General features: G+C 37.7%; 2 protein-coding genes across 4 annotated transcripts; both read left to right on the top strand.

Moving 5' to 3' along the window:
- Positions 1-1,537: 1,537 nt before the first annotated feature.
- On the top strand, positions 1,538-19,622 carry LOC143851385 (zinc finger C3H1 domain protein). Of its 3 annotated transcripts, none has more exons than XM_077360791.1 (11): positions 1,538-1,773; positions 2,291-2,345; positions 6,187-7,127; positions 7,231-7,410; positions 11,259-11,345; positions 11,451-12,429; positions 14,565-15,065; positions 15,383-15,714; positions 16,425-16,523; positions 16,627-16,752; positions 17,170-19,622. In XM_077360791.1, exons 1-11 carry the CDS (start codon positions 1,639-1,641, stop codon positions 18,949-18,951), a joined length of 5,217 nt encoding a protein of 1,738 aa, XP_077216906.1. In that variant the 5' UTR covers positions 1,538-1,638; the 3' UTR covers positions 18,952-19,622. The 3 variants fall into 3 exon arrangements, with proteins under 3 accessions (XP_077216906.1, XP_077216904.1, XP_077216905.1); XM_077360789.1 differs by having other exon boundaries at positions 2,252-2,345; XM_077360790.1 differs by having other exon boundaries at positions 1,539-1,773; positions 2,252-2,345; positions 7,234-7,410.
- Positions 19,623-23,983: 4,361 nt separating this feature from the next.
- LOC143850089 (uncharacterized) lies at positions 23,984-25,258 on the top strand. Its single transcript, XM_077359400.1, has one exon. It carries the CDS (start codon positions 23,984-23,986, stop codon positions 25,256-25,258), a length of 1,275 nt encoding a protein of 424 aa, XP_077215515.1.
- Positions 25,259-25,490: the final 232 nt, after the last annotated feature.

Genomic DNA, 25,490 nt, shown 5'->3' with positions numbered 1-25,490 from the left:
GCAAAAGAGAATTAAGCCCACATTCTCTTTGGAAGCGGCCAATTTCCTAGCAAACACGTATGCGAGTCTATCAAGAATGCTCTTGTAGCCTAGACATCCCACTCATATGAGTTTTAAATCTCATTAAGAGTAAAATACTCAACCTCACAAAAGCTTCAGGATATCATGCTAGGTTACACCATAGGAATGGACTTCGAGATAAACTCATATTTAGCATTGATCCTGAGACCTCGAGGTTAAGATAAGAAGCCTCAGCCATTGAGCTAAAGCCCCAACTCCCTAGTTTTTGTTTTCTTGTTAGTTAAGCTGGGATTGAACCGCTGGGATCGAACCTCCGACCTCGAGTCAGAGGAGGCCTTAACCGGCGAGCGAGTTTATATATCGTGTTATCAATTTTAAACCATGACAGGACAGTTTCGGGATATGACTTTCTCACTTATCTGATGACAAGGCCCACAAAAAAGAGTTACATGGTGTCTACACACATGTGCAAGTGAATCTGCGCGCATGTCTATGTATAATGGGCCCACATGGCTCAATGATCCAAACCAGTCATCTGTTGGCCCCACATAGATTGGTGGTGCACAAAAATTATCTACATAGGATGATCCTAATCTTTTGATCCGTAGGCGGACAACATATTATAGAAAGCTCTACGGATCAGATGGTTAGGATCATATTTTGGAGATGATTTTTTAGGGTGCCACCTATGTAATTCAGGGCCCAACAAATGAATGGTTTGGATCATCGAATCACATGGGCCCCACTATGTTTAAAAAAAAAAATTATTGCACCCAGGTGCGGACTGCCGACGCCTTATAAAACTCCAAGGAATGGTTTAGAATCTATATGTGCACTTTGCGCATGTCAACTCCAGTAGTTTTTAAAAAGAAGTGGGGCCCACTTAATAGGATGATCCAAACCATTCATTTCTCAGGTGATACCGGAAATGGGGCCCATTTAACCCTTCGATCTCTAGAGGGACTTCACATCATGGAAACCTTGATCCGATGGTTAGTATAGTAACGTCCTATGGAGATGATTTACAAGTAGAGCCTATTTACATTGTGGCCGGACAAATGAACGGTCTGGATCATCCTATGAAGTGGGCCCCACAAATACTAGACTTCACGCGCGCGCATTTTATAAAATCTGTCTCTGGTTCACATCACGCTCGCCGACCGAGCTCTCTGGTTTTGCAACGCCTTTTTCATGGTAAATAAGAAAAAGAATAGGGGTATAATAGTAATTCCAAACGGTTGGGATGATCTCATCATCCTTTGAAGTGAGCCCCATATATACTAGAATTCACGCGCGCGCCTCATATAAAATCTCTGGTTTACATCACCCTCACCCACTAATGTTGACTTTTGCATTTTGCATTTGCATTTGCATTTTACGTGTTATTACTTATTACTGAGAAGTCAGAAGTCAGAACTCAGAGGGGCCCTTTTTATGGTAAATAATAAAATGCACAGGGGTATAATAGTAATTCCAAATCCAGAAGATCCTGGCTTCATCTTTTCGTTCGTTTTGCTTTCCGCTTCCTACTTGGTCCGTATCTAACCGCCATTTTTACAGCAAAAAAGAAAGGCTATTAAAATAGCAAAAACTCCATAACGAAAGCCAGAAAAGGGCATGGAGGAGATCGAGGAGAAGCTCAGAGCAAAAGCCATCGCCTCTATGTCTATATCTGGAAAACCTAATCCCAAACCCAAAACTAAATCCATAAATCCTAGAGAAGAAGGCGAGCTCTCTTCTTCTGAAGACGAGGTAATTTTCTCTCTCTCAAATCTCACCTCCTTTTCATTATCGATGAAATCTCTTTCTATTTTGCCCTAATTTTCTTTTATTTTGAGTATTCTTAAAAATCTTTCTGTTTTTGTTCGATTCTGGTGATTCTTATTTTCAAGAATCGGTTAGGTATTCTTGCTACGTAATTTCTTTAATTTTCATTTTCTTGATAATTTGTATCGATCTATAGCGATTTTGTTGATTTTTTTTTGTCTTGTTTGTTTGATTTATTCATGACCTTGTTATCTGGAATAGCTTTGAAATTTGTTCGTGCCGAATGGAGTTTTGACCTACTTAGGGTTTCTTGTTGTTCTTTTAAGCTTCTATAAACGGAGGATGTTTGATCAATTTTGGCTGATTTAATTGCTGTTTATATATTCGATGTTACTGATTATGTTTATATACTGGATGTGACTGATTTTCTTTTATTTTTTCTTATTATGATTTGGTCGTCTAGGATGCTTCTCAGTCTACTAATACTGCTGCTCCACTTCAGGCAGAGGCCGATCCCACAGCTTCGAAGAACGTACATACTCAAAGTTCAAACGCAGGTAATTTTTATTCAATATGTTTGATTGGAAGTGCTCCTCTGTGCATTTTTTAATGGGTTACTTTAAGGATTATGACATTTTTTTTGAAATGGATAACCTCGACTAATAATTGAATTAGGTTTTGGACCTTTTGGTGGATCCTTAGTCCGCTGTATTAGTAGAATAAAGAGTATCATTTTGGTGCTATGCATAGCACCATTGCTGCCTTTCCTTAGGTTACAATCAAGGGGTATATATTCAAAATATGGAGAAGGTCCCGTCATTTCAGGGCTTGGGTCCCTTTTTCCACCAAAAGAGTAGTGTTGACTAGATTGTAGTGGTTGGGTCCCTTTTTCCACCAAAAGAGTAGTGTTGACTAGATTGTAGTGGTTCATTAGGTAGGTTATGTGGGATTATATATATTGAAAACAGAGGAAGATCAGGTTTAGTGAGTGTAACCGCAACTGTGTTTGCTTCTTGGTTCTTGCTCAGTATGCATGATCCTGCAATGTGACAATTTGAATTGCCAACCCCTTATCTAGCTAGATAATTAATATTATTAGGTTGAGTTAGTGTATAACACAGTTTTCAAGAATGCCATTGGCTTTCCAACTCACCCTTAATACTTTTAGTTTTCAAGAACCCCATGCAGTTATGTAGCATTTTGAAGAAATTATCAATCCGAGCCTGGACTCGATAAGAATAACTAATAACAATTGTGATAACTTCCTGCAAACTGAGAGTATCACGTCTGCACCTCATCCTGATCCATAGTGTCAACTTGAAGAGCTGGTAACTAATGTCAGGACGAGAGAATAAATAGGAACTGTTATTATTTCTAATAGAAATAGTAGAAAAAGGTGAGTTGTTGATGATGATAAAATTAACAAATAATAAAAAAATCAAGAGGGAATATCCACCAAATTCAGTTAAGAGGCGTGGGGAACATTGATATTATATGCTGCTCTAGAAAGGGAAACTCTTTTAATAGGAAAACTTGTGTTATGTAAAATGCCCAAAGACACTATGAAAGAATTATATGTAAGACTCCAGTTCTAACCCTATCTTAGGCCTATAGCAGCTAAAACTACTGTAAACATACCTTTTATTAAAATAAAATAGAAAGTTCCTACACCAAAAACAGTTCCACTTGCATGTATTTTCCTAATTGGTACATTTTGAGAACAGATAAATCATCTCCTAAATTCAATTAAAATTCATCTTAATTCTTAAATTTGTAAAATATCATTTTTTTCTCAATTTTGAGTTGAACTGTGAACTATGGGCTCCAATGCTGACGTCAACATGGAGCCCCACTTCTATTTTATCTTCTTTCTATTCTTTCATGAGTTATTCTTCCCGTGTTATGTGAAGGCTTTCCAGAAAGCATCACATTCTGTCTTCCATTGGTGCTTGTGAGCACTACACTGCTTATCCTGACAACAGCCTCTACACAACCATATCTAAGAAACCAGCCTTGGAAAGTCAAAGTCTTGGATGTGATCACACTTTGGAGATGCATAATAGAGTTGTTGAGGATGAGCGAGAGAGAGAGTCCTTTATAATGGCCATCTTCTCACAGGGGAGAAACTCCCACTCCCCACTTTTAGTTCTCTTGGTTTTCTTCCTAGCTCCTGAGATCACGGCCGTCTTCCCCCTTCTAAGCCAGACCAAACAAGGCTATTCTTCATGACTAGTTCTAAGGTTACATATGTGTCCATCAGAAACCTAGTCATATGAATGTTAACTCACCCATACCTTCTTTTAATTGTTACTTATGGTGTTCTTTCTAATTTTAATGTGGCTGATGACTTCTTTGTTTCATATTCGGAGAGCTACATGGAATTTGGAGGGACCCGTAGGTGGTTAACTACAGATGTTATTCTCATCAATGCATTCCCATCTAGCAAGGGATGGGCAGAACTCCATCGGTTCACTTATGCAGGTTGGGGAGAACTATGCTCGCTCTTTAAAAGTGAAAGGTTGCAATAACACAGGATTAAACAGGAATTTGGAGGACCCTTTTCCCTTCTCTAGGTAATCCATAGCCATTGCTAGAAAGGAGGCAATGATCCAGTTTGCTGTCTCACATGAATTTCATTCTTGCAATGGATTTCCTTTAGGGTCCCCACGAGAAGATATGCCAGAGTTCTTACAATGGTGCATGGTAGTAGTAGCATTTTTTATGTACTTGCAAGTAGTGTCTGTTTCATATTCTTAATGTCTTTTGATGTGAAGGACCTGATATTCAATGGATGCTGATTGGAGATGTTTTTCGTAATTTTGTTTCCTTTTTTTCCTCTTGTCATTTGTTACATGTCCCAGCTAGCAGGACAAATGGGCAAGAGTGGCAATAGTATAATATATTTAAGTGAGTTTGGTATGTTGATTCACTCCTACTTTTTCTTTGTAGATGATTCCCATATTTTAAGTTCACTGTTATATTCTATTCGATCCCGATATCTTTCTGTTACTTATGATCCTTTGTTATGTCCTATATTACAACTTGAAACTTGAGAGGCTTCTTCTCTCAAGAAAGTATGTATCCAAAAGAATCTTTAGGTCATTCAGATGGGTAGGTTTTTGTTATGGTTATAAAAATCTCTTGTGTATTTCTTTTGCTATCTTTATTATTATGGTTCTGAGTCTTCTGACCATAGTTGCAAGAGTGAGAAGCGAGTACGATAAGCGACATGGAAAGCAAGGGGTCTAAAAAAGAGAAAAATCGGGGAAGCAAAAAGCTCAAAGTAAAGAGCAACCGTATCATCGAAAGTCAACATGAAGCATGTAATAAGCCTCATAGGAAGCGAACAAGAAACGTACAGGAAGAGTTAAGGTTATAGTAGGTTAGGGAGGAAGGGTTAATGTAGTTTAGGGTTACATGTAGTAAAAGAAGACTTCAGGACGGATTAGAATTGTTCATTTTAGGGATTTCTAGTTTTACATGTTTTATTCATGTAGGTTTAATTTTATGTTAATGGAAAAAAATCCACATAATTTTTATTTTGATACTTAAGATGTAGGAAGATTCTAGTAACTATGGTTTTGACTCGTTATGGCTATGCATAAGTGTCTTTCTAGCATTAGTATGTGAAATGTTCCACATAATTTTAAAAGCTTTCTCTTATGGGAGTTACTGTTAAATTATGGTCTGATTGGATGCGCAATAAAATATCCTTTTTGTTATGATATTTTTTATCCTGTATATGTAAAATACATTACAAGAACATAATTTTTCGATGAGTTATATTCTTATCACTGTCTAAGAACTCCACGAGTCAGTCATCGACTCACCTTAATTCGATTACCTTTTTACCCAGGTCAAATTCTTGTCTGAGTTCGAGTTTTGCCCTACCAAGTTAATCAAAACTGCTTCTGAAAAGTTGATTGCGCCAATCATTTTTTTATGGTGCCAATCATTGACTTGCCCCAGTCGAATTTCTTTTACCTTAGCTGAGTTCTAGTCCGAGACCGAGTTTGGAAGCACTAATTCTTATTGCAAACATGCAACCATGCAGGATGAATTCTTTTCTGCTATCTTTCAAGCACTTTGAAGTATTTTGTGCTTTTTGCAATGAAAACATATCACAATATAATAACATTTTTGTGCATTTAATCAGACCTTTATTTTTCATGCCCCACTCATGTTTTACAAATATAAAATTTTGCTTCTGCGATAGTTGATGAAAACATGCTTCTTTCAATAGGTTTGCAAGGGATGACTTTTTCTTGATCAATGGAAGGCCTCAGCTGCATTTTTTTTTTCAGTTAATAAATTAGGTTATGTGATGTATGATGTAATTATTAGTAATATAACTGCATCCTTCTGACTTCTCTATTTGTCTCTATTTGTAATTCACAGGGAAATGTCTTTCTGCCAATGGTCCTTCAAGCTCTGTTGATCTGCAAGTCCAGATGCCTGTTCCACAAAATTATAGTAAGCACTTTGAGATGAATCCAGTGCCATCTAAATCTAGCAATCATCACACTCCTGGCTGGTATGTGACTTCAGAAGCAAACGATAACTTGGTGATAAGCTTTTCAGATGATGACACTGGAAGTGACTCTGAAGAGCATAAAGTAGAAAGGACGGAAAGTAAAGATACTATAGTTAGAGTGGATGGGTATAAAAGACCAATGGCTTCATCACATATAAAATCGAAGATCTTGCAACATCAGGTAAATAACCAAATTGAGATGATGCCAAAGAAAATCTCTTCAAGTAGTAAGTTCGTCTCACATGGGACCAAAATCCGTGGACACAGTTCAAGGGTTTTGGGAGCTTCTTCATTTGAGCGGGAGCCTCACATTCAGAGACATAATTCCCTCCATAAAACTTTGGCAAGTCGGAAGCGTCGGTATATCCGTGGTGAGAATTCCACTGACAATGAGCTGGAAAGTCTGCGCCAAAAAATTGCTATACGAGAAAATGAACTAAAGCTTCAGAGCAAACCTATGCCTCAAAGTAAGGAAATGATTTCAGGTTCATATGGGGATTATCACGACAGCAAGGCGGTTAGGACAAGCAAACAAGCATCTGTTAGTATTGAAGGATTACCACTTAAGGAGCCGGAGAAGAAACATCTAAAGCTCGATGAATCTTCTGACAGTAAGGTCAATGCAAATGGCCAACTACTAGTATCGGCGAAAGAATCAACGTCAGAAATAAAAAAGCAAGTGTTGGGGGACAGTGATCATCTTAAAGGCAGGAATATGATGGATTGCATCCAATATGCCAATGGAAATGCTGTGGGCACAACAGATCCAATTATTGACAAGCGGCAAGGGAAAGAGAATGGACAGGTTCCTATTTTATCTGGAGTCTTTTTTTTATTGGTCTGAAACATGGAGAACTTTCTTTTTGTTAAGTCCATATTCTCTACCTAACTTTGCAATGACTTCTTAGCAGGGAAGTTATTGCTTATTTGGTCCGGGCAACTCTGCTAGTAGCAGTCGGGCTGATGATACTCCTAGGCAGGTGCATTCTTTTCCCTTGTTGAATACAACCTCAGGGTTAACACAGATGAAATCCAGTGCAGAGGATAGAGTTGCATGCCGGCTTGAGATGCCTTCCCTAATGAAATCAGTAAGCTTGTTATGATCTTTTATTTGTCTTATTTCGTATTCTTAAATTTAGTTTCTTACCTTTCACAAGCCTATGTTGGTTCTTGACTCTACTGAGCAAAAGATAATTGCCATTAATGCTAAAACGTTCTGCGTATCATCTTCTTTCAGCTTTTTTTATTCTTTTTTTTTTTTGCATGTCATCTTCTTTATGTTCTTTTTATTCTATTTTTCCTTTTTTTGTTGATCATTTGCATTCTGTTTTAGTTTTTCACCGGACTTTGAAAACTGGTTTTGTGGCTTCCTGGGCCACCTCAGATTGTGATCTTTCCTCACGGTGTTTGAGTAAGGAGATAAGAGTGATCATTGATACATTTCCATATTTCTTTTGTACTTTTATCACCCCACCCCAATGGGTCGAATGTGTTATCCACGAAGGGGGTGCATGGCATTTCATCATATGCGGGCAATTTTTTTTTTGAGAAAAATACAGATACACTCCCTCAACTATGGCCAAATTTCACTTCTAACCCCGTGGTATCGAAGGTACCAAAGACACCACCTCAACTTTCTGACATTTTAAAGTAGACCCCCTCCGTTGACGGTAGGGGTGGACATTGGTATACCCCAAAACCGAGCCATATATAATCGGTTCCCATAAATTGGAACCAGAACCGAACCATTTATCTTTGGAACCGAACCGAACCAAAACCAAACTTGATCGGTTCTGTTCGGTTCGGTTATGGGTTTACCCAACCTTTGACTAAATGGAGATATTTTGCCTAATCTTATATTTTTCCTAATCTTCTCAATAGAGAAAATTTTTGTGTGTTTTTCTGCTCCATGAACTACAAACAATTATATTGGTTTTCTATGAAATTTTTTTTTTTTTTTTAAAGTGGTTTTCTATCAAATATTCATCATTGCGTCCACATCAAATTGGCATAGGAGCCTCTACAACTAGTTTTATCGAAGCAAAAAAGACAAAAAAACCAGAGGTTGGAGAGAGAGAGAGAGAGAGAGAGAGAGAGAGAGAGAGAGAGAGAGAGAGAGAGAGAGAGAGAGAGAGAATGTTGGTGGTGGGCAAAGAAAAACGTTAAAGGGGAAAAGTGGAAAACTAGGGTTTCTAGTTTCTACTTTCTAGAAAGGCAAAGAAATACGTTACAGGGGGGTGAATTTATCCTCAAGCATAAGCAAACCATTCTCATGGAACCGTTATGGGGAGGGGGGTGATTTTATCCGTTAGGGGGCGCATCATGCTTGGTTCTCGGTTCCAGGAACCCAAACCCAAAACTGAACCATATATAATCGGTTCCCAAAAATCTGAACCGGAACCGAACCATTTAAAATTGGAACCGAACCGAACCAAAGTGACCGGTTCGGTTCGGTTCGGTTCCTCGGGTTGGACCCGAACCATGTCCACCCCTAGTTGACGGTCCGTTAGTTTAACCTGACAGAATGACTAAAACTAACCATGGTTAATATTTTGAGGACAGAAATACCCTCATCACTGGTTTTAAGCCATTTGTAGAGGGATTAGGGTTACGCCATTCCCCGCCGCCGCTGCCACTTCCGGCCACTGCCACCGCCGCCGTCGCCATCTCCATCCACTGCCGCCGTTGCCTCTACCACAAACAACGAAAACCCACTCCATGGCTACATCAAACCCCACCTTTCAAGAAAAAAACACAGATAAAGAAAAAAAAAGCCGTAAAATATTAGGGTTTTCTTGCAAAGCATGATAATGATGTGAATGAAGACAAATAAAACCCCTAAATCGAGGGTTTGTGTTGATAAATAAACGAGGGTGTGAAACTGTGAATCAAACCCTAATTTTCAGTTTTCACGTATGAAAACCCTAATTTTTAGTTGGAGAAGATGAGGGCATTATAGTCATTTCATCCTCTCAGTCCACTCCGTCGCGTTAAAAAAACCCACGGATAGTTTAGGGTGTGTCTTTGGTGACTTTGAAACCATGGGGTTAGAAGTGGAATTTGGCCATAGTTGAGAGGGGGTGTATCTGTATTTTTCCCTTTTTTTTTTAAGTTCTATCTACCAATTTCAAAATTAAAACTAAAAAAACTTGTTGCTCCCTTGACTTATCACAACCTTGTCTCATCCTGTACACTTCTTGTTGGCTTCTAATGATACTTTTCTACGCACTTCATGTTCGCTTCCCATGAGCTTCCTCTCTGCTTGCCCGCTCCCTTTTTTACTGCTTCTCGGGTCCCAGATTTTCTCTGTTTTCAGAGCACTCACTTCTATCTTCCGCTTCCCACATAACTTCTCACATTCGCTTCATGCTCTGGTAACTATGGTTAAAACAATAATGTCCTATGATTCACATTCGAGAGGAAAATGTCCGTTGATTGAACTGTTGGGATTGCCATGTTGTGTGACTTTTTGCCCATGGCTCATCCATTAGAGAGCCGGATTCTTTGACTAATTCTGTTCTTCGTACATGTGGCACTTACATGGTGGAGATTAGGGAGAAGCACAAATTGTGAAGGCCCGCAAAGGCGCAAACCACTTGCCTTGTGTCATATATTTTTGGTTGATAACCGATGCTGATCTGTCACAAGCTGGAAGCATGTAACTGTTTTCCCTTTACATTATTCACTTCATGGAATTTTCAAAGCTTAATTCCTTTCTCAATTCTTTGTTGTCGCTAGCTGTTCGCTGTCTGGAGTGAGCCAAAAAAGGTTTTCCTAATGATTGTTAAGAATCAAGACTTCATTCTATTGTTTGAACTTCAGACTTAATTTCTTTCTAGTTCATGTTGACTATTAACTTATTTGATTTTTGAAGCTGCTAAACTATGCCAAAGATCTACCAGTTAAATATACACTGTCCATATCAATAATTTGCTGCAGCATCTATAGATTCATTTGGTCGCATTCTATTTTTAGCAATCATTCTATGTTTCTAATGAACACAATATCCCAGTTTGCTGCAGTATCTGTAAAATCATTTGTTTGCATTCTATTTTTAGCGACCATGATATGTTTCCAATAAAACACAATATACCGGTTGGCTTTGCTTAGATACATTATTGATGTTATTGAATGCTGGTAAAATCTCTTAGTGGCTGGAGCAATCTTTTGGTGATGTCAGGGAGAACATTCTTGTGAAGCCCTTTTGGCTTTTTGCTCATGTAGTTCTGTAGTGGAGTTTATTACCATTTTTCTGGAATTCTGAACTTTTAGTTCTATACTCATCTACTAATCACAAAGCTTTAAAAACGTGAAACTTGGCATAGGCTTGATGATGGCCAAGCCCAATTCCACTTTGAATTCAGTCAAGTACTCAACCAAGTTATTTGAGTTCAAAAAACTTGCTGTCTTAGTTTTTATGTATGATCTAGTTTTTGAGTTTATTTAGTATTCGTTTAGTCTTGAGCTTTTGGGTACTTGACTGACTTTTTTGCCTTCTTAAAAATACTAAATTATCACTTCAACTCGACATGTATCATGTATGTTGATCGAATTGAGTTTATTACTTTATTTGTCAAGTTTCTTGAGTACTTGATCAAGTTTTTAAATATTGCAGGAATGCATGCTTATGAACACTTTTGCCCAATTTTTGAGCTTAGACTAGTGTGCTATACAAATTTTCATGCTGTGCTGCTGCAAAATGTTCTTTGATTGCCTATAACCACTTTTTGTTGCTCAAAATGCAGTTGGAATGATAAAGATCTTCTACAAGTGAAAACTTAAACTTTTGTAGAAGTGGAAATGAATTGCTTCAATTCTTTCATGGCATCGCTGCATTAAATACTGCAACCACCCTTACTGTCTTACTTTATATTCTTCCCTGTTTTAAATAAAAATAAGTACTTTATATTTATCATTTTATCCTTGAAATTCACAGTGCTCTGAAGAATTAAATCAGAATGAAATTATATCTGGTGATAGAATGCTTTTGCTCACATCCGGCGATAATTTGAAGACTTGTGATGTAAGTCAGAGTGCTTTGTGAGGCAAGCCCTTGTTTGTTTTTTCCTTTGTTCTTGTGTTTTTTTTCAGTTTGCTGGCTAAAATATGTTCTTTCTGCTGCATGAAGTTATCTCTACAGAACGGTAGCTTCTCGACTTATTTGGATGATCCGAACCTCTTGGGACAGAGCAGCATGGACATGCAATCTCTAGCGAACATGGAGGAGTTGCTAGACAAGGAATTGGAAGAAGCTCAAGAGCTCCGACGCAAGTGTGAGGTTGAAGAAAGAAGTGCACTGAGAACTTATCGTAAAGCTCAGAGGGCCTTGGTTGATGCTAATGAGAGAAGCTCTTATCTATATCGGAAAAGAGAACTATTTTCAGCCCGGCTTCGAGCTTTTATAATGGAGGAATCCAGTTCTTTATGGTCTTCTAGGTGGCATAATCACCGGGACACTGGATTGGATTCCTTGAACAATATTCCAAAAGCTAATATGCTTCCCAGTTTAAGCTACCGAATGCAGGCCGAACGTGAGGTGTTGGATCAGGTGGGCTATGAATCTAAAGGTCAATGCACAGATCATACTCTTAATACGTCTTACCGCCCTATGAAAGCGCCCAATTTAGGGACTGACCCCTGTAGTGAACCCGATGGTAGTACATCAGACCAATTACAGCGTAAGGATAATAGTGCAATTAATGGTGTTTTCACACCTTCCAACCAGCCCAATATGTCTGCAGATGAAGATGAAGGGACTTTCCCCTTTGATCAGAAAGCTGTTCAATCCAGATTAGTATGTGAAAATAAGGAGGAGAATCTTGAAGAAAGGGGAGCGGAGATGAATAGGAGATCAGAAATAAAGTCTTCCAGTGAAAACTCCCAAGATTTTGCGCTTCTTGAAGCTTCATTGAGGTCTGAATTGTTTGCACGTATAGGAATGAGAAATCCGTCCAAGAACAGTGGCCTAGATTTAAACCGAGAGCCTACTGCTGAAAAAGGAGCTGAAATTGATTCTAAGAAAACCCACATAAATGCGGAGAAGCTATCAACTTTTCCTAACCAGCCCTTGCTAGAGGCCGATCACAAACAAATGGCCAATATGAAAGGTATTTCATCTTCCCTTATTGTTATTGTGCTGCAATTTGACATTTTGAATTGGCAATCGAGTTTTTATAGCAATTGAGGAAAATCTCCATTACCCGGGGCCGACGGGTATTGGAGGTCTATGTAGAGACTCTTTTGGGTCGGCTTTATGGTTCTTTTCTGGGCCCATTGGAGTTGGTGATGCAACTGAGGTGGAGGTTAAAGTATTGTATCAAGGAATTATTAATTGACAAGGCTCTTTATAACAAAACAATTGTAGAGGGTGATTCTAAAAATGTGGTGCGGTGGCTCTTGGGTTCGGTGGCTCCCCCTTGGAGATTTTCCTCTTTCTTTGAGGAAATTGCTGACGTAACTTCTGGAACCTCTATTGTATTCAAGCATGTTAGGAGATCTGCTAATTCTGAGGCAGACTTTCTAGCTAGGGATGGTGTGTTTAGGGTGGGGTTGGAATGGTTTGATTTCCTTCCCCCCCTGAATTCTCAGTCTGTCTTGTATTTCTTTCTTTTTGCTTGTATCTTTGAGGACCTTCTCGGTTCTCCTTATTAATCCATTCTTTTACCATTTAAAAAAAATAAAATCGAGATTTTATAGCCTGAGGACTGTTCTCCAGTAGTTACACATAAGTTTAGGGGACCGTTTGGATACGCAGATTTTAGAATCTGGGATTTCTTCAAAATTTTATCTAAGAGACGTGAGAAGAAGCCGACCAGCCGTAGTTTTTGACTCGTTTTTTACTTCTCGCCCTTCTTTCCGTCAGCAAGAGAGTAGCAGACCTTCCCATATTTCCCGGTTTTAGAAATCTCAGGATGGAGGAGAGATTTTTAAAACCTGAATTTCTCACTTAAAATCAAAGAAACGCTTTCAGGACAGCATACAGCAGCTTGATCATGAACCCTCTTTTACACTGTTTTCATACTAAAAACTTGGATTCTAAAATCTGCGTATCCAAACGGCCCCTAAGGGATTATTCAAATTATTGTTATCGTTTTTGTTTTATTTTCTTCCAGTTCTGTTTTGTTTACCTTCTCATGCGATAAATCTGCTATCTGTAATTTCTGTTGGAAGGAAACATAAATTTGCACATGCCAATGTGTTGCTTTTCATGTCATATTTATATGATATGAATGTATAGCTGATTAAATTTTGTTGCTAATAGAAATATTGGCAAGCACATGAATGACAGTTTACATGGTGATGACATAATTTGTTGTGGATCAGTTTCTGTTGTTTCGAGCCTTCACTTGAAGATTTTCACTTCTTGAACACAAGGCTACAGACCATAATAAGATTTTATTTTATTTTTATTTTTTGGGACATTTTATTGAAAGCAATGTGACGATTCAATGACTGTAGAGACAAAAAAGCAGTACTTTATGAGGGGAAACATTGGCATGTCTAAAATGTGCAAATTAGCGAGAATTGGAATCACTTGTATTAGAAGCAATAGTATTATTAGGCTCGGTATACAAATGTTTATGTGCACTTAATAGTAAATGATGTCTTAGACAACTAGGATCTTAGGTACCTACATGTGACCTATTACTAATTTTGAAGATATGATTGTACTGGTTTGAATGTGGCATACCTTCACGATCGTGAGCTGCTCCGGTGTTAGATATTAGTTTTTCCAGTTGTGAACTCATATTAAGTCAAAACTAGCAGGTTATTTTGCAGTTTCAGATGTGAACTCTTGAGGTAAGTTGCTGAACATAGTCACAAATTTCTCCAATATTGACTTTTTGATAAAATGACAATCCTGAAATGTTGTTGAGATTTAGAAAAATACCGAGATATCTTCATATTTTATATTTTATCACGAAAATATCACGAACATATCCCAATAAATTCATGATATTATTTGCTGTTCTAATTTTGTACTTAAATCTTGAATTTTATATTTTTATATGTTTTTCACATTTTCCTGAAATAAATCCGAAAATAACAAAAAAAATTTAAAATATCCCGTGATAGTCTTCCCGAGACAAATATTTGTGACTACGTTGTTGACTGTACAGTACACTGAAGCATTAATTTCTTTGTTTTTGTTATCTTCAAGTTGTGTGCAGTCCATAACTTTTTTCAATGTTATTTTATTACATATCTTACAGCTTCATTATCAAGTATTTCTATTTTTCAGGTACTGAAAGGTCTGGAAGAAAAAATTGCCATCCTTCTACTTGTGATCCGTGTCATTGCGACAAACCCTGTTTTGATTCTGGTTCTCGTAAGAGTCCTATTCACGAGGAAAGTAGTTCCTCTCTAAAAGATTCTTACAGGCCAATGTGTTCCTCTGTTTTCTCCTTACCTTGTTCAGTTCTCAAGATTGTGTTTAGACATCCAAAGGATATACTCCTAAGCAATTGTAAAGGATACCAGTTTAGCAATAATCACCAAGAATACCCTGATGGAATTTCGCATGAAAAAACCGTCAACCTTAGCCGTTATGAGAGCCTGCTAGGGTTTTTCGCAGCACATGCAACACATGACTCTTACACTTGTGATCTTGCAATTGATCCCTTCTGGCCACATTGCATGTTTGAACTCCGAGGAAAATGTAACGATGATGAATGTTCATGGCAGCATGTTAAAGATTACACTCAGAGAAATTCAAAGCTGCTTAATGATTCCGCTAGCTCCGGTAGGGATGTTGCAAGGTTTAAAATTTTCGGTAAAAAAAAATCATTAAAATATGAGTTTTTTCGAAATTTTGGCAAAAATTGAAATTCCGAATTAAAAAAAAAAATGCCGAAATTTCAGCAGAAATTCCAAAATGTCGGCCGAAATCTTGGCTGACACCGAAATGTGTACTTTTGGTGTTGCCCCCGGCCTTCAACTGAAATTTCGGCATTTCAGCCGAAATTTAAAACCATGGGATGCCATAGCATTCTAACTTACAATTCTTGCGAAGTATAAGTCCATGTTTTACATGCTTATTAACGGAATATGCCATTGCAGATGGTCAGAGTGATCCTTCATCAGCTCTTAGAAAGTTTACTAATGCACACGGGCTCTCTCGTTGTCTCCGTCATTATATCACGCCAGTTCCAACATATCAAATTGGTTCAAATCTTATAAAAGCTGATAGACATTCATCTGGATATGTTCTGGCTCCGAGTATTTGGCAATACTGGCAAAGGAGTTTCTGCACTTCTTTTTCTTTACCATTTTCTGTTCAGAGAAGTCTACCTACAAATGTGCCATCCTTGCTTGCTGGTGATGGTTGTGTTGAGGACCAGAAGAGTGGGAACAGGCTATCTTCATATTTTCGAAGTCACGAAGGCACAATGGTTTGTCAATTCATTCTAAATTTCTAATTTGATTTCACCTAGCCTTGATCCATTGGTATTTACCATAGCCTAAGAATTTGGTACACATTGTGGTGAGTGCACTCTTCTTGGAATTACTGCCGACGCTTTGCTGTTGAGCCTGATTAACGGCCTTTCTTTGCCTATGGATTGTTCAGGTCATAGATGAACTTATTACATGTCATTGTCTAATAATTTGAGAAAATGGGTGAAACATGGATTGCGTTGAGAAAATGCTAGGGAGGCTGCACTCTATTATTACATGATTAAGTTTTGAACATATAATATATTTATGCAGTTCTTTTTTTATTCTTGCATTTGGGCTAATACGTACATTTTTGAAAGCTTAGTTACTGGGCTACATGCTTTAGATACCTTCTTTTTTGAAATTTTAGTAGCAAGTACAAAGATCCGGGAATTTCATTCTTTCCTTCACTAAATGCATAACTCTAGCATCTTCTGACCATGTTATTCTTCAGATATCTGTAGCCCATTTATTGCTTTCCTGCTGAATATTTCTGTCGTTTCTAAGCTGTCGTCCCTTAAAATTTTGACCCCTTAGTTCTTTATTTCATGCAACATTTAAAATATGCTATCAATTACTTAGAATTGCTCTTGTTCTGATGTGGAGTAGTTGTATTCTTATTCTTTGTGCTACAATCCAAATTGTTCTAACTTCCTCTTCCCGCTAGAAACAAATCATGCAAGGTTTGGCTGATTCTGAACAATCCTTGGAGCTGGCACTTGATCTTTTTAATGGAAGTATAAATAAACAAGAGGGGAAGAAAAAGGTTTGCAGCTTGCTGATGAAATATTGACTGTGACTTAATCTCCTTTTGCAATTTCTTTCTGTAATTCCAAACAGGTTGTTATTTTGGTATTCAATTTTTGTAGGCTCTAGCAGTGCTATCACGATCTCTAGAGGTTGATCCAAATTCCGTTGTACTATGGATTGCTTATCTACATATTTACTATAGGAAAGAGAAGGTTATTGGGAAGGATGACATGTTTCTTCTCGCGGTATGCTGCTATTTCTCTATTCTCTTAGATTTAAGGTGGATCGGGATTGGAATTTGTAAATTCATTGATTCCTAATTTTTTATTTGTGAAACAGTAAATTTATTTATATTATTTTCAGCAACTCAACTGGCTCAATATTACACTAATTTTCTATGAAAAAATTGCCTATTATTTTGCTCTCACTTCCATTACTATGGGTAGCAGCGTGACCATGATTGTAAATGAGTTATACATGAGTTGAACATTTTTCTTCTCAATATTTTGACTATTCAAAGCTTAAAACCCCATTCTTTGCTTTATCGAGTTGATGGAACACTTCTTCGAGTTTATATATTTTTATTGCTTTATCTGTCTCTGTCTCTGTCCGATCTTATATTAGTCGTATATGATACGGCGACACTGTATTGTGCTTTCCAGGTCCAGCATAATGAAGGTTCATATGAGCTCTGGCTTATGTACATTAACAGTCGCTTGGAGCTTGGTGATCGGTTGGTCGCTTACGATACTGCATTGTCAACACTTTCCCGCATTGCCCGCGCTCCTAACAAGGATATCAAATATTCTAGCGCATGCATCACGGACCTGTCCTTACAGATGCTTGATTTCTTACGCATGTCTGGGGATGTGGAAAAGGCCATCTCAAGAATCTACGGACTTCTCCCCTCTACGATGGATTTTGACAACTCTAGTGACACATTACTCTTAGATATCTTTGCGTGCTTGACAATATCAGATAAATGTATCTTGTGGGTTTGTTGTGTCTACTTAGTGATGTATAAAAAACTACCTGACGAAGTTCTAGGACATTTTGAGTTAGAACAAGAAACACTTTTTGGGATAGAATGGCCTTCCACTCAATTAAAAGATGATGAAAAGTATTGTTCGATAAAATTGATGGAAATGGCTGTGGATACAGTGGCAGTTGGAATGGATGGCGACTCATACGAAAGAACCCAGTTGCAGAAAACTGCTCTTAGACCGATACACTCGCTGGCTGTTAGCCACATTAGATGTGTAGCAGCACTTGAAGACATAGACTCTACTAAGAATTTGTTGGCCAAATACATTAAACTGTACCCAACGTGCATAGAACTTGTTCTGACATCAGCTTGTTTGCAGAAAGTTTGTTTAGGAGATGTGGGTTTTAAAGGGTTTGAAGAGGCTTTGTGTAACTGGCCGGAAGAAATACCTGGCATTCAGTGTATCTGGAATCAGTATGCTGAACATGTTCTGGAGAACGCAAAAGTGAGTTTGGCGGAAGAGCTAATGACTCGCTGGTATCAATCTGTTTGGAAAGGTGAAGGTTCTCAAAACAGGAAATTAAATGTGGACAGACAGGATTGCTTGTATAGTCCATCCAAATTACCTTTTTCTAACCCAGAGGATGAGTTATTTGGGTTGATTAATCTGTCTCTTCATTCATTTTTGCTGAAAAATCAAGTTGAAGCTCGCTCAACCATTGACAAAGCATTGAAGGTTGCTTCTGGTGAGGATTTTAAGCATTGTGTGAAAGAACATGCTGCATTTCTTCTCTCTGATGGGTCAGACTTGATAAAGGACACTCATTCCAGTAAAATCCTGAGCCTTCTAATTGGTTACTTGATGGATGCCCGAGCCTTTCCCGCCTCAGAGCCATTATCTAGAAACTTCTACAAAACCATCAAGAAGCCTAGAGTCCGGCAGCTTATCAATAACTTGTTGGGACCCGTATCCATGGACTCATCTCTAATGAATTCGATTCTTGAAGTATGGTATGGCCCGTCTTTATTGCCTGAAAACTTTGACAAATTTAAGGATCTAGTTGATTTTGTTGAGGCTCTGATGGAAATTCTCCCGGCCAATTATCGGCTAGCTTTGTCCGTGTGCAAGCTGACCCAGAATTTCAATTATAGTGCCATTGTTTCTGCAACTACTAAATTTTGGGCTGGTTCTCTTTTGGTTAATTCCATTTGTCAGGCTTTTCCGGTGGCATCCGAACAGATATGGATAGAGGCAGCTGATGTTTTGGGCAAGCTAGAAATACAGGATATTTCTGAGAAGTTTCATCAGCACGCTGTATCGGTTTATCCCTTCTCTATTGAACTGTGTCAATCCTATCTCAAATTGTCTAAGATAACTGGGAATGTGAGTTCCATTCTAGAAGCAGCCAAAGAAAGAGGTCTAGAAGCAGCCAAAGAAAGAGGTATCCAACTGAATTGACATTTTTTTCTGGGAGTATACTTTCAGTCTTGGGGACGCACTTTTTTGGTACGCTAACATCCACTGCTAGATATTAGCCATATTGAGGTATAATTGAGAGTAGAATATATACAAGGTATGGGATCCTTTTAAGCCTTTTCTTCTGGACCTACTGGGAGTGCAGTGCGGCTCCATTGTAGGAGATTGGGAGCAATGGCGGAAAGAGGTATCAAACTGATCTGAATTTCCTTTTTTCTGGAGAAAATTAACTTCAAATATTGTAGTATTACAATACGAGGCTCTTGGTCAATCATTCACCATTGGATGGTGGTGATTTTGAGATATAATTACAGAATTGCGTGTGTAAAAGTTAGAAGATTTCAATCTCTTCTTCTGTCAGTTCACACCCTTAAAACTGCACAGGTAAGTGTACGCGTTTGCATGAGTTTATAACCATGCGAAGCCACTGGATACACAAGAAGAGGCTTTTTCTGTAAAGGGGATCTACCATTTTTTTCCCTCTGTTCTTTTTTTTTTTCTATAGTTTAAATAGTGTAGCTTTTTAGTGTTCATGTAACTGTCATATAGTGGCCTCTTGATGTGGGATTATCATGAACTCACTGTAATTACTCAGGAAATTGTGTTTACAGTGTTTAAATGAGAAGAGAATTTTGAGCATCAATTTCAAGGTTTATATCTCTCAGTGGATATAATGTGTGGATCTGCATTGCTGAAAAATGGTGAGTTCTCATTTACTAGTGTAATTCAACTTAAATTTATTTATTATTAGAGGAGGAATTATTATTACTTATCAAAAAAATTATTAAAGCTCCCCCTCACTATGTGCAATGGACTAAATGTGATAGTTCAAGCACATAGGGCAATTGAGTTGCCACTTTTCACCTTTAACCATTCATTATTAATCCATTCAAAAGAAATTTTCATTTAAAATGTGAATGGATGAATATCAGACAAGAGGTATACCAAATGAAATGAATATGGTCTGATATAAAAATGCAAAGAAATTTTCATTTAAAATGTGAATGGATGAATATCAGACAAGAGATATACCAAATGAAATGAATATGGTATGATATAAAAATGCACATGGATACAAAAATAGAAGAGTGAATACCTTATCCATGGCAAATAATGGAACATGTATATATAGATAAAGCAAAATAGAGTTTTATATACATAAACCGAAAATGGAAGAGATTTAACCATTAAATCTCAAGTTATAATATTGTGATTTTTCTCCCAAAGAACTTATCATGTATATGAGATGTCTAAGGTAAATCATACATGATAAGAACACTCAAACATAGACATGAGGTATGTCAGTGTAAGGCACATTTATGTTTGAGAATGGGTATAGAAGAAGTGAATTACTGTAAAGCACTTCTGTGACCCATGAAACTGCAAAGGATATGCTTATAAGGATTAGGCATAATAAATGATAAGCATATACCTTGCTTGGAAGGTTGTTAAGGAAGCCTTGGACAGGATTTACGATCCTCTTGGAATTGACAGATCTGTTATTTTTCGAGATAATTTGAAAATCTCTCGAAAGAAGTAAGACTGAACTGCGAATCATCATTTCTGGAACTCTTTCAAAATCATTTAGATGAGCTCTACAATACTCTCTACATATAGTTAGAGCTCTCACGCAAAGCCTTTCGACTCTGTCAGATGAGGGTTTAGAAGAACTTCAATCAGTGCTTGATCTTTTCATCCTTGTCCATAGTTGGCATCATTAACAATCTTCCAGGTTTGAGGGACTATGTACTTAAACCTTTTTCTCTCATCAAAAGATAATCCTTTAGAGGATTCATAAAATGCACATGCCAGCCTTTAGTCATGCATCATCAATTTCCATAGTCTCTGTTCATCCTTCACTGTGGAAAGAGATATGATTGGACAGAGGAAAATTGTGTACATCTACTATCTTATTACAGCTGGCATGATGGAGAGAGACAAGTACCTTAGACAAGCTGCGAAGAACCAATTATTTGAACTGGTATTTTCTTTCACAGACAAGCGAGCTGATGAGCAATGGGGCATGACAAACAAACAATTGTCATTGGCCTTAGATAAAAAACTATAGGATAAGGCATGGCAATACACAATGGCTATAGATATAATTGTAAAAGTATAGCCATTGGATCTTATCATGATGAAAGATGTTCTTAGCTTTAAGAACACATGATAAGAGACTACTTCATAGGCAATGAGATGATCATCTCAAGCATTGCCCTATAAAGGATAGTTCTAGAGGTTTTTCAAACTCTAGAACAAGATACTTATCATTAGAAATGATGATATCATATGAGTCCATCCAAGATAAGTATAAAGCCTAAGATAATATGTCATTAAGGCACAGGCGAAGGGATTTTGTCACAAAAGAGATGATCTAAAAAAATGTAAGCATAAGAGAAAAACCCAACTACCACACATATGAAGCAATAAAGCTCCATATGGGTGAACTCATCACATGTAGTGTGATACCCATATCTAACTACATATGATAAGATGGAAATGACAGATATAAATGTAAAGCTCCTCCTTTGTTAGAGACTCTTATATGATATGAATCCAAATGGCTGTCCTAACACAAAAGCACCAAGGGATTTAAGGGTGAATGATTTATAGACCACCATTGGGCTTCACATGCATGATTGTTATAGATAGTCATATGATATCAAAAGAGATGACAACCTAGCAAGCCATGCTCCCCCTAAATATATGCATATAATATATAAGTATAACATACAAGGCACATATGGCTTATCATGGTTAAGATCTTGGCTAGAAGCCAGAGTAATTAGATGTTTTAATTAAGATTAAGGTACAATCTCCCTCTTAGCTAGTAAAAAGGTTAAAAGCACAAATTGAGTAGCTTTTAACTTTAAGTTTTACCATCTTTACCATGTGTTAATACCATTCAGGGGAAATAACTATAGACTTTATACACATATATCAATTAAGCACAAATCTATAGAACTCAGATAAAATATGAATAGTCTATAAATAACAAGTTTGAGAGAGACATCCATGGCTCATGCAAGTGATAGTTTATCTGTAACCCCAAGGGTTCAATCAATCATCCTATCTTCTTGTTTTGATGCTAGCAAATACAAATTGATTAGCATTGTCAGACTAATGTGTTGCTTTGAGATGTTGTGCTCTACACAAGAATTTGATATGTTATATCGCCATTACACAACTCAACTCAACACATAGCTTGTGGATCAAGAAAGCAAGGAACAAAAAGCTTGCACCTATATTGAAGTCATCACCATTTGGAGATGATCAAGTGAAGGAGCTCAACATGAAGATCCTACAAGTTCCCAATAAGTGTCAAGAAGAAGCTTAGAGTTGAACAAGTCATTGGTGACACCTCATGCACCTTCCAACATACATTGAAGATTGGAGGAGTCACAAGAGTCAAACAAAGTTCAAGATGTTCACTCTCAAGATGAAAAAGTCCGAGGAAGTGCAAAGGAGCCAAGACATTCCAAGAAGACTCAATGATATACACTATTAGAATGTATTTGGAGTTCTCTTGATTTTATGTTTAAAATGCACTCTCAAAAGGTTTTCAAAATGGTTTTCATACTTAACATTTTACATCTTTAAAAACCATCAACACACCTAAAAATGTGTTTGAAAACCCTCGATTTAAGCCCAAAGACCATAGCCCAAAAGCCCATGATTTTTAAAGTTAAAAATGGAATTTTACTCGAGGCCGGTCGACCGGGCTATTTCGGGCGACCACGGGATGCTAACTGGAATTCCAGGGCATCTCAAAATTTATCGGGCCGGTCGACCAGGGTAAGTTGGGCGAGCGCGGATACGTTTCTGTTTCAGACAGAAACAATCCAGTCTGGTTTGGGTGGTAGACTTCTATGGGTCTGGTCGACCGCGATAGTGTTTTTGAGCTGAATTTTTATTCAAACAAATTGCCTTCGTCGGGCGATCGCGCCGGTATGAATTTTGAATTTCAAAAGAAGAGCCCGATAAGGGCGGGCGACCACCGTGCCTCGGTCGATCGCTACGGCTTGAAAATAGATCCGTTGGGGCTTTCGCAGGTTGACTTTTTCAACCCTGTAATTTACAGTTTTACCTCTAAACGGTCATATTTCTTTGTGGGCTATATATACACTATCCAAACCTCTCTAAACAACCTTTTGGAAAGATCAAATCCCATCTTCTTGAACCTAAACTTTTATATGAAAGGTTAAACCTCTTTGAACTTGTATTTTTACATTATATCAAGAGGATCTCCATAAGCTTTACATTTGTATCTATTCCTTGGAGTGTTTGTGAGCTTTGATTGTTTGTATTTTCATTTAAGAGGCTTGAGAGCTTTCATTTCTTTCTTTCTTCCAATTTTTGTAAAGAGGGTTTCTACGCTTCAACCCTATAGAAGAGGAAGCTTGTCTGAGGAGAGGGTTTCACGCTTTGGCCTTTGAGAAAGGAGAAGCTTGTGAGAGGGGTTTTAAGCTTTGGCCCTTGAGAAAATAAAAGCTTGGTTGTAAAGGGTTCTACGCTTCGGCCCACGAAAGGAGAAGCTTGATCATTGTAATTGGCTTATTGATCTGGCCATTTGAAGGAGGATCGAGATAGTGGAACTCGCGCGTGGACGTGAAGAGTGGAGTAGGTCTTGTGATAAACCAAACCACTATAAATCTCGTGTACATTGTCTCCTCTTTTCTCCTTTGTGCAAGATTGTGGTAATATCTTTTACTTGTTCATTCATTAATCAACAAGGGCTAGTCGCACTTTAAATTTCTAGGGCTTAAACAAATTGCAAATTGTAGAGATTTTTAACTAAACCCAATTCATTCCCCCCTCTTGGTTTGCCTATTGGGATTGCATTTGATATCAAAGCAAAGGCTCTTATATAGATTTTTTTATCCAAAAATCTACAAGAGGAAGATTCATGGCAACCATCGCTTTGTTGTTAAGTTCCTCCGGGTACGTCGAAGGTCAATCTTCAAATAGACCCCCATACTTTAATGAACTAAACTATGGATATTAGAAAATTAGAATGTCTTTTTATCTTAAATCCATAGATTTTGATATGTGGGAACTAATTGAAGAAGGATATGTTGAACTTACCGCAGAGAGGAAGAATTGGAGTGCCGCGGAGAAGAAGAGGGATTCATTGGATGCCAAGGGAGTGACACTATTGTTTTGTGCACTATCTCCCGAGGAATTCAATAGAGTCTCAAATTGTAAGACGGCAAGAGAAATTTGGACTACACTTGAGACAACCCATGAAGGGACAACTCAAGTTAAGAAATCAAAAGTTAATATGTTAATTAGTGACTTTGAATCTTTCGAAATGTATGAAAAGGAGTCTATTTCCGATATGTTTACTCGTTTCACTGACATTGTTAATGAGTTGAGTACATCAGGAAAGACTTATACAAATTACGAGTTGGTCCAAAGGCTTCTTCGATGCTTCCCACACAATTGGGTTCTAATCATTACGACGATCGAGCAATCTAAAGATTTGGATACCCTTAGACTTGATGACCTCATAGGAAACCTCATTACCCATGAGATGGAGATGAACAAGAGGGAAGGAAAAAGACAAGGCAAAAAAGAAGAAACAACGAAGAGAGGAGTAGCCTTCAAGGCAAAGGTTGATAGTGAGGAAGACGAGAGTGACCAAGAGTCAAATCTTGAGGATTTGACTAAAGCATTGGATCTCCTTACCAAGAAGACGAACAAGCTTGGGAGATTGAACCGGAAGAATAGATATGCTAGAAGAAGCAACTCCCCAAGAAGACAAGAAGATGATGATTCCGTCCAATGCTATGAATGTGGGAAAGGCGGACACTTTTGCCCGGAGTGCCCTTATCTTAAAAAGGACAAGACTAGAAGAAAAAGGAAAGATGACAAGAAAAAGAAGAGCTTTAGCGCAAATTGGGATGGCTTGAGTGACTCATCCAAAAGCAACTCAAGTGAGGATGAGAAGTCCAACTTTGTATGCTACATGGCAAGCGATCCGTCCCAACTCAATGTAAGTCAAATTTTAGATTCTTTCCTTGAAAGTGATAGTGATAATGGTAGTGAAAATGATAGTGATGCAGAAAAACCTACCATGGAAGAATTAATTGAAGCTTATGAACAAGCTAAAGAAGCTTTACTTCTTGAAGTTTCCAAAAGCCAAAATGATAAATTAAAAAAGTCTCTTGAAAAGATAACCAAGGACTTTGGAAACTTGAAAAATGAACTTGATTCGAAAATCTCCTTAAATGATAAATTAATTATGGAAAACCATTTATTGAGTGGAAAATGTGAATCTTATTTGTAAATTTAATCATTTGAAGGAAGAAAATGAAAAGCTTTGCAATGATATTGACAAGTTGTGTTTGGAGAATAAGAGCCTAAAATGTGATCATGATAAGCTTATTCTCAAACATTCTTATGGCAAGAACAAACTTAATGAGATCTTAGAAAGTAAAATTTCTTTTGGAAAGAGTGGTCTCGGTTATCAAAATTCTCAAAAGAAAGTTGCTTACAAAAATAAGTTTGTCAAGTCCAAA

This window comes from Tasmannia lanceolata, unplaced genomic scaffold (genome assembly GCF_043159265.1).
Source record: "Tasmannia lanceolata isolate RefF3 unplaced genomic scaffold, GAP_Taslan_0.1 ptg000018l, whole genome shotgun sequence".
NCBI lineage: Eukaryota > Viridiplantae > Streptophyta > Magnoliopsida > Canellales > Winteraceae > Tasmannia > Tasmannia lanceolata.
The sequence above is the reverse complement of the archived record's forward strand: the minus strand, read 5'-3'. Positions and strand labels throughout refer to the sequence as shown.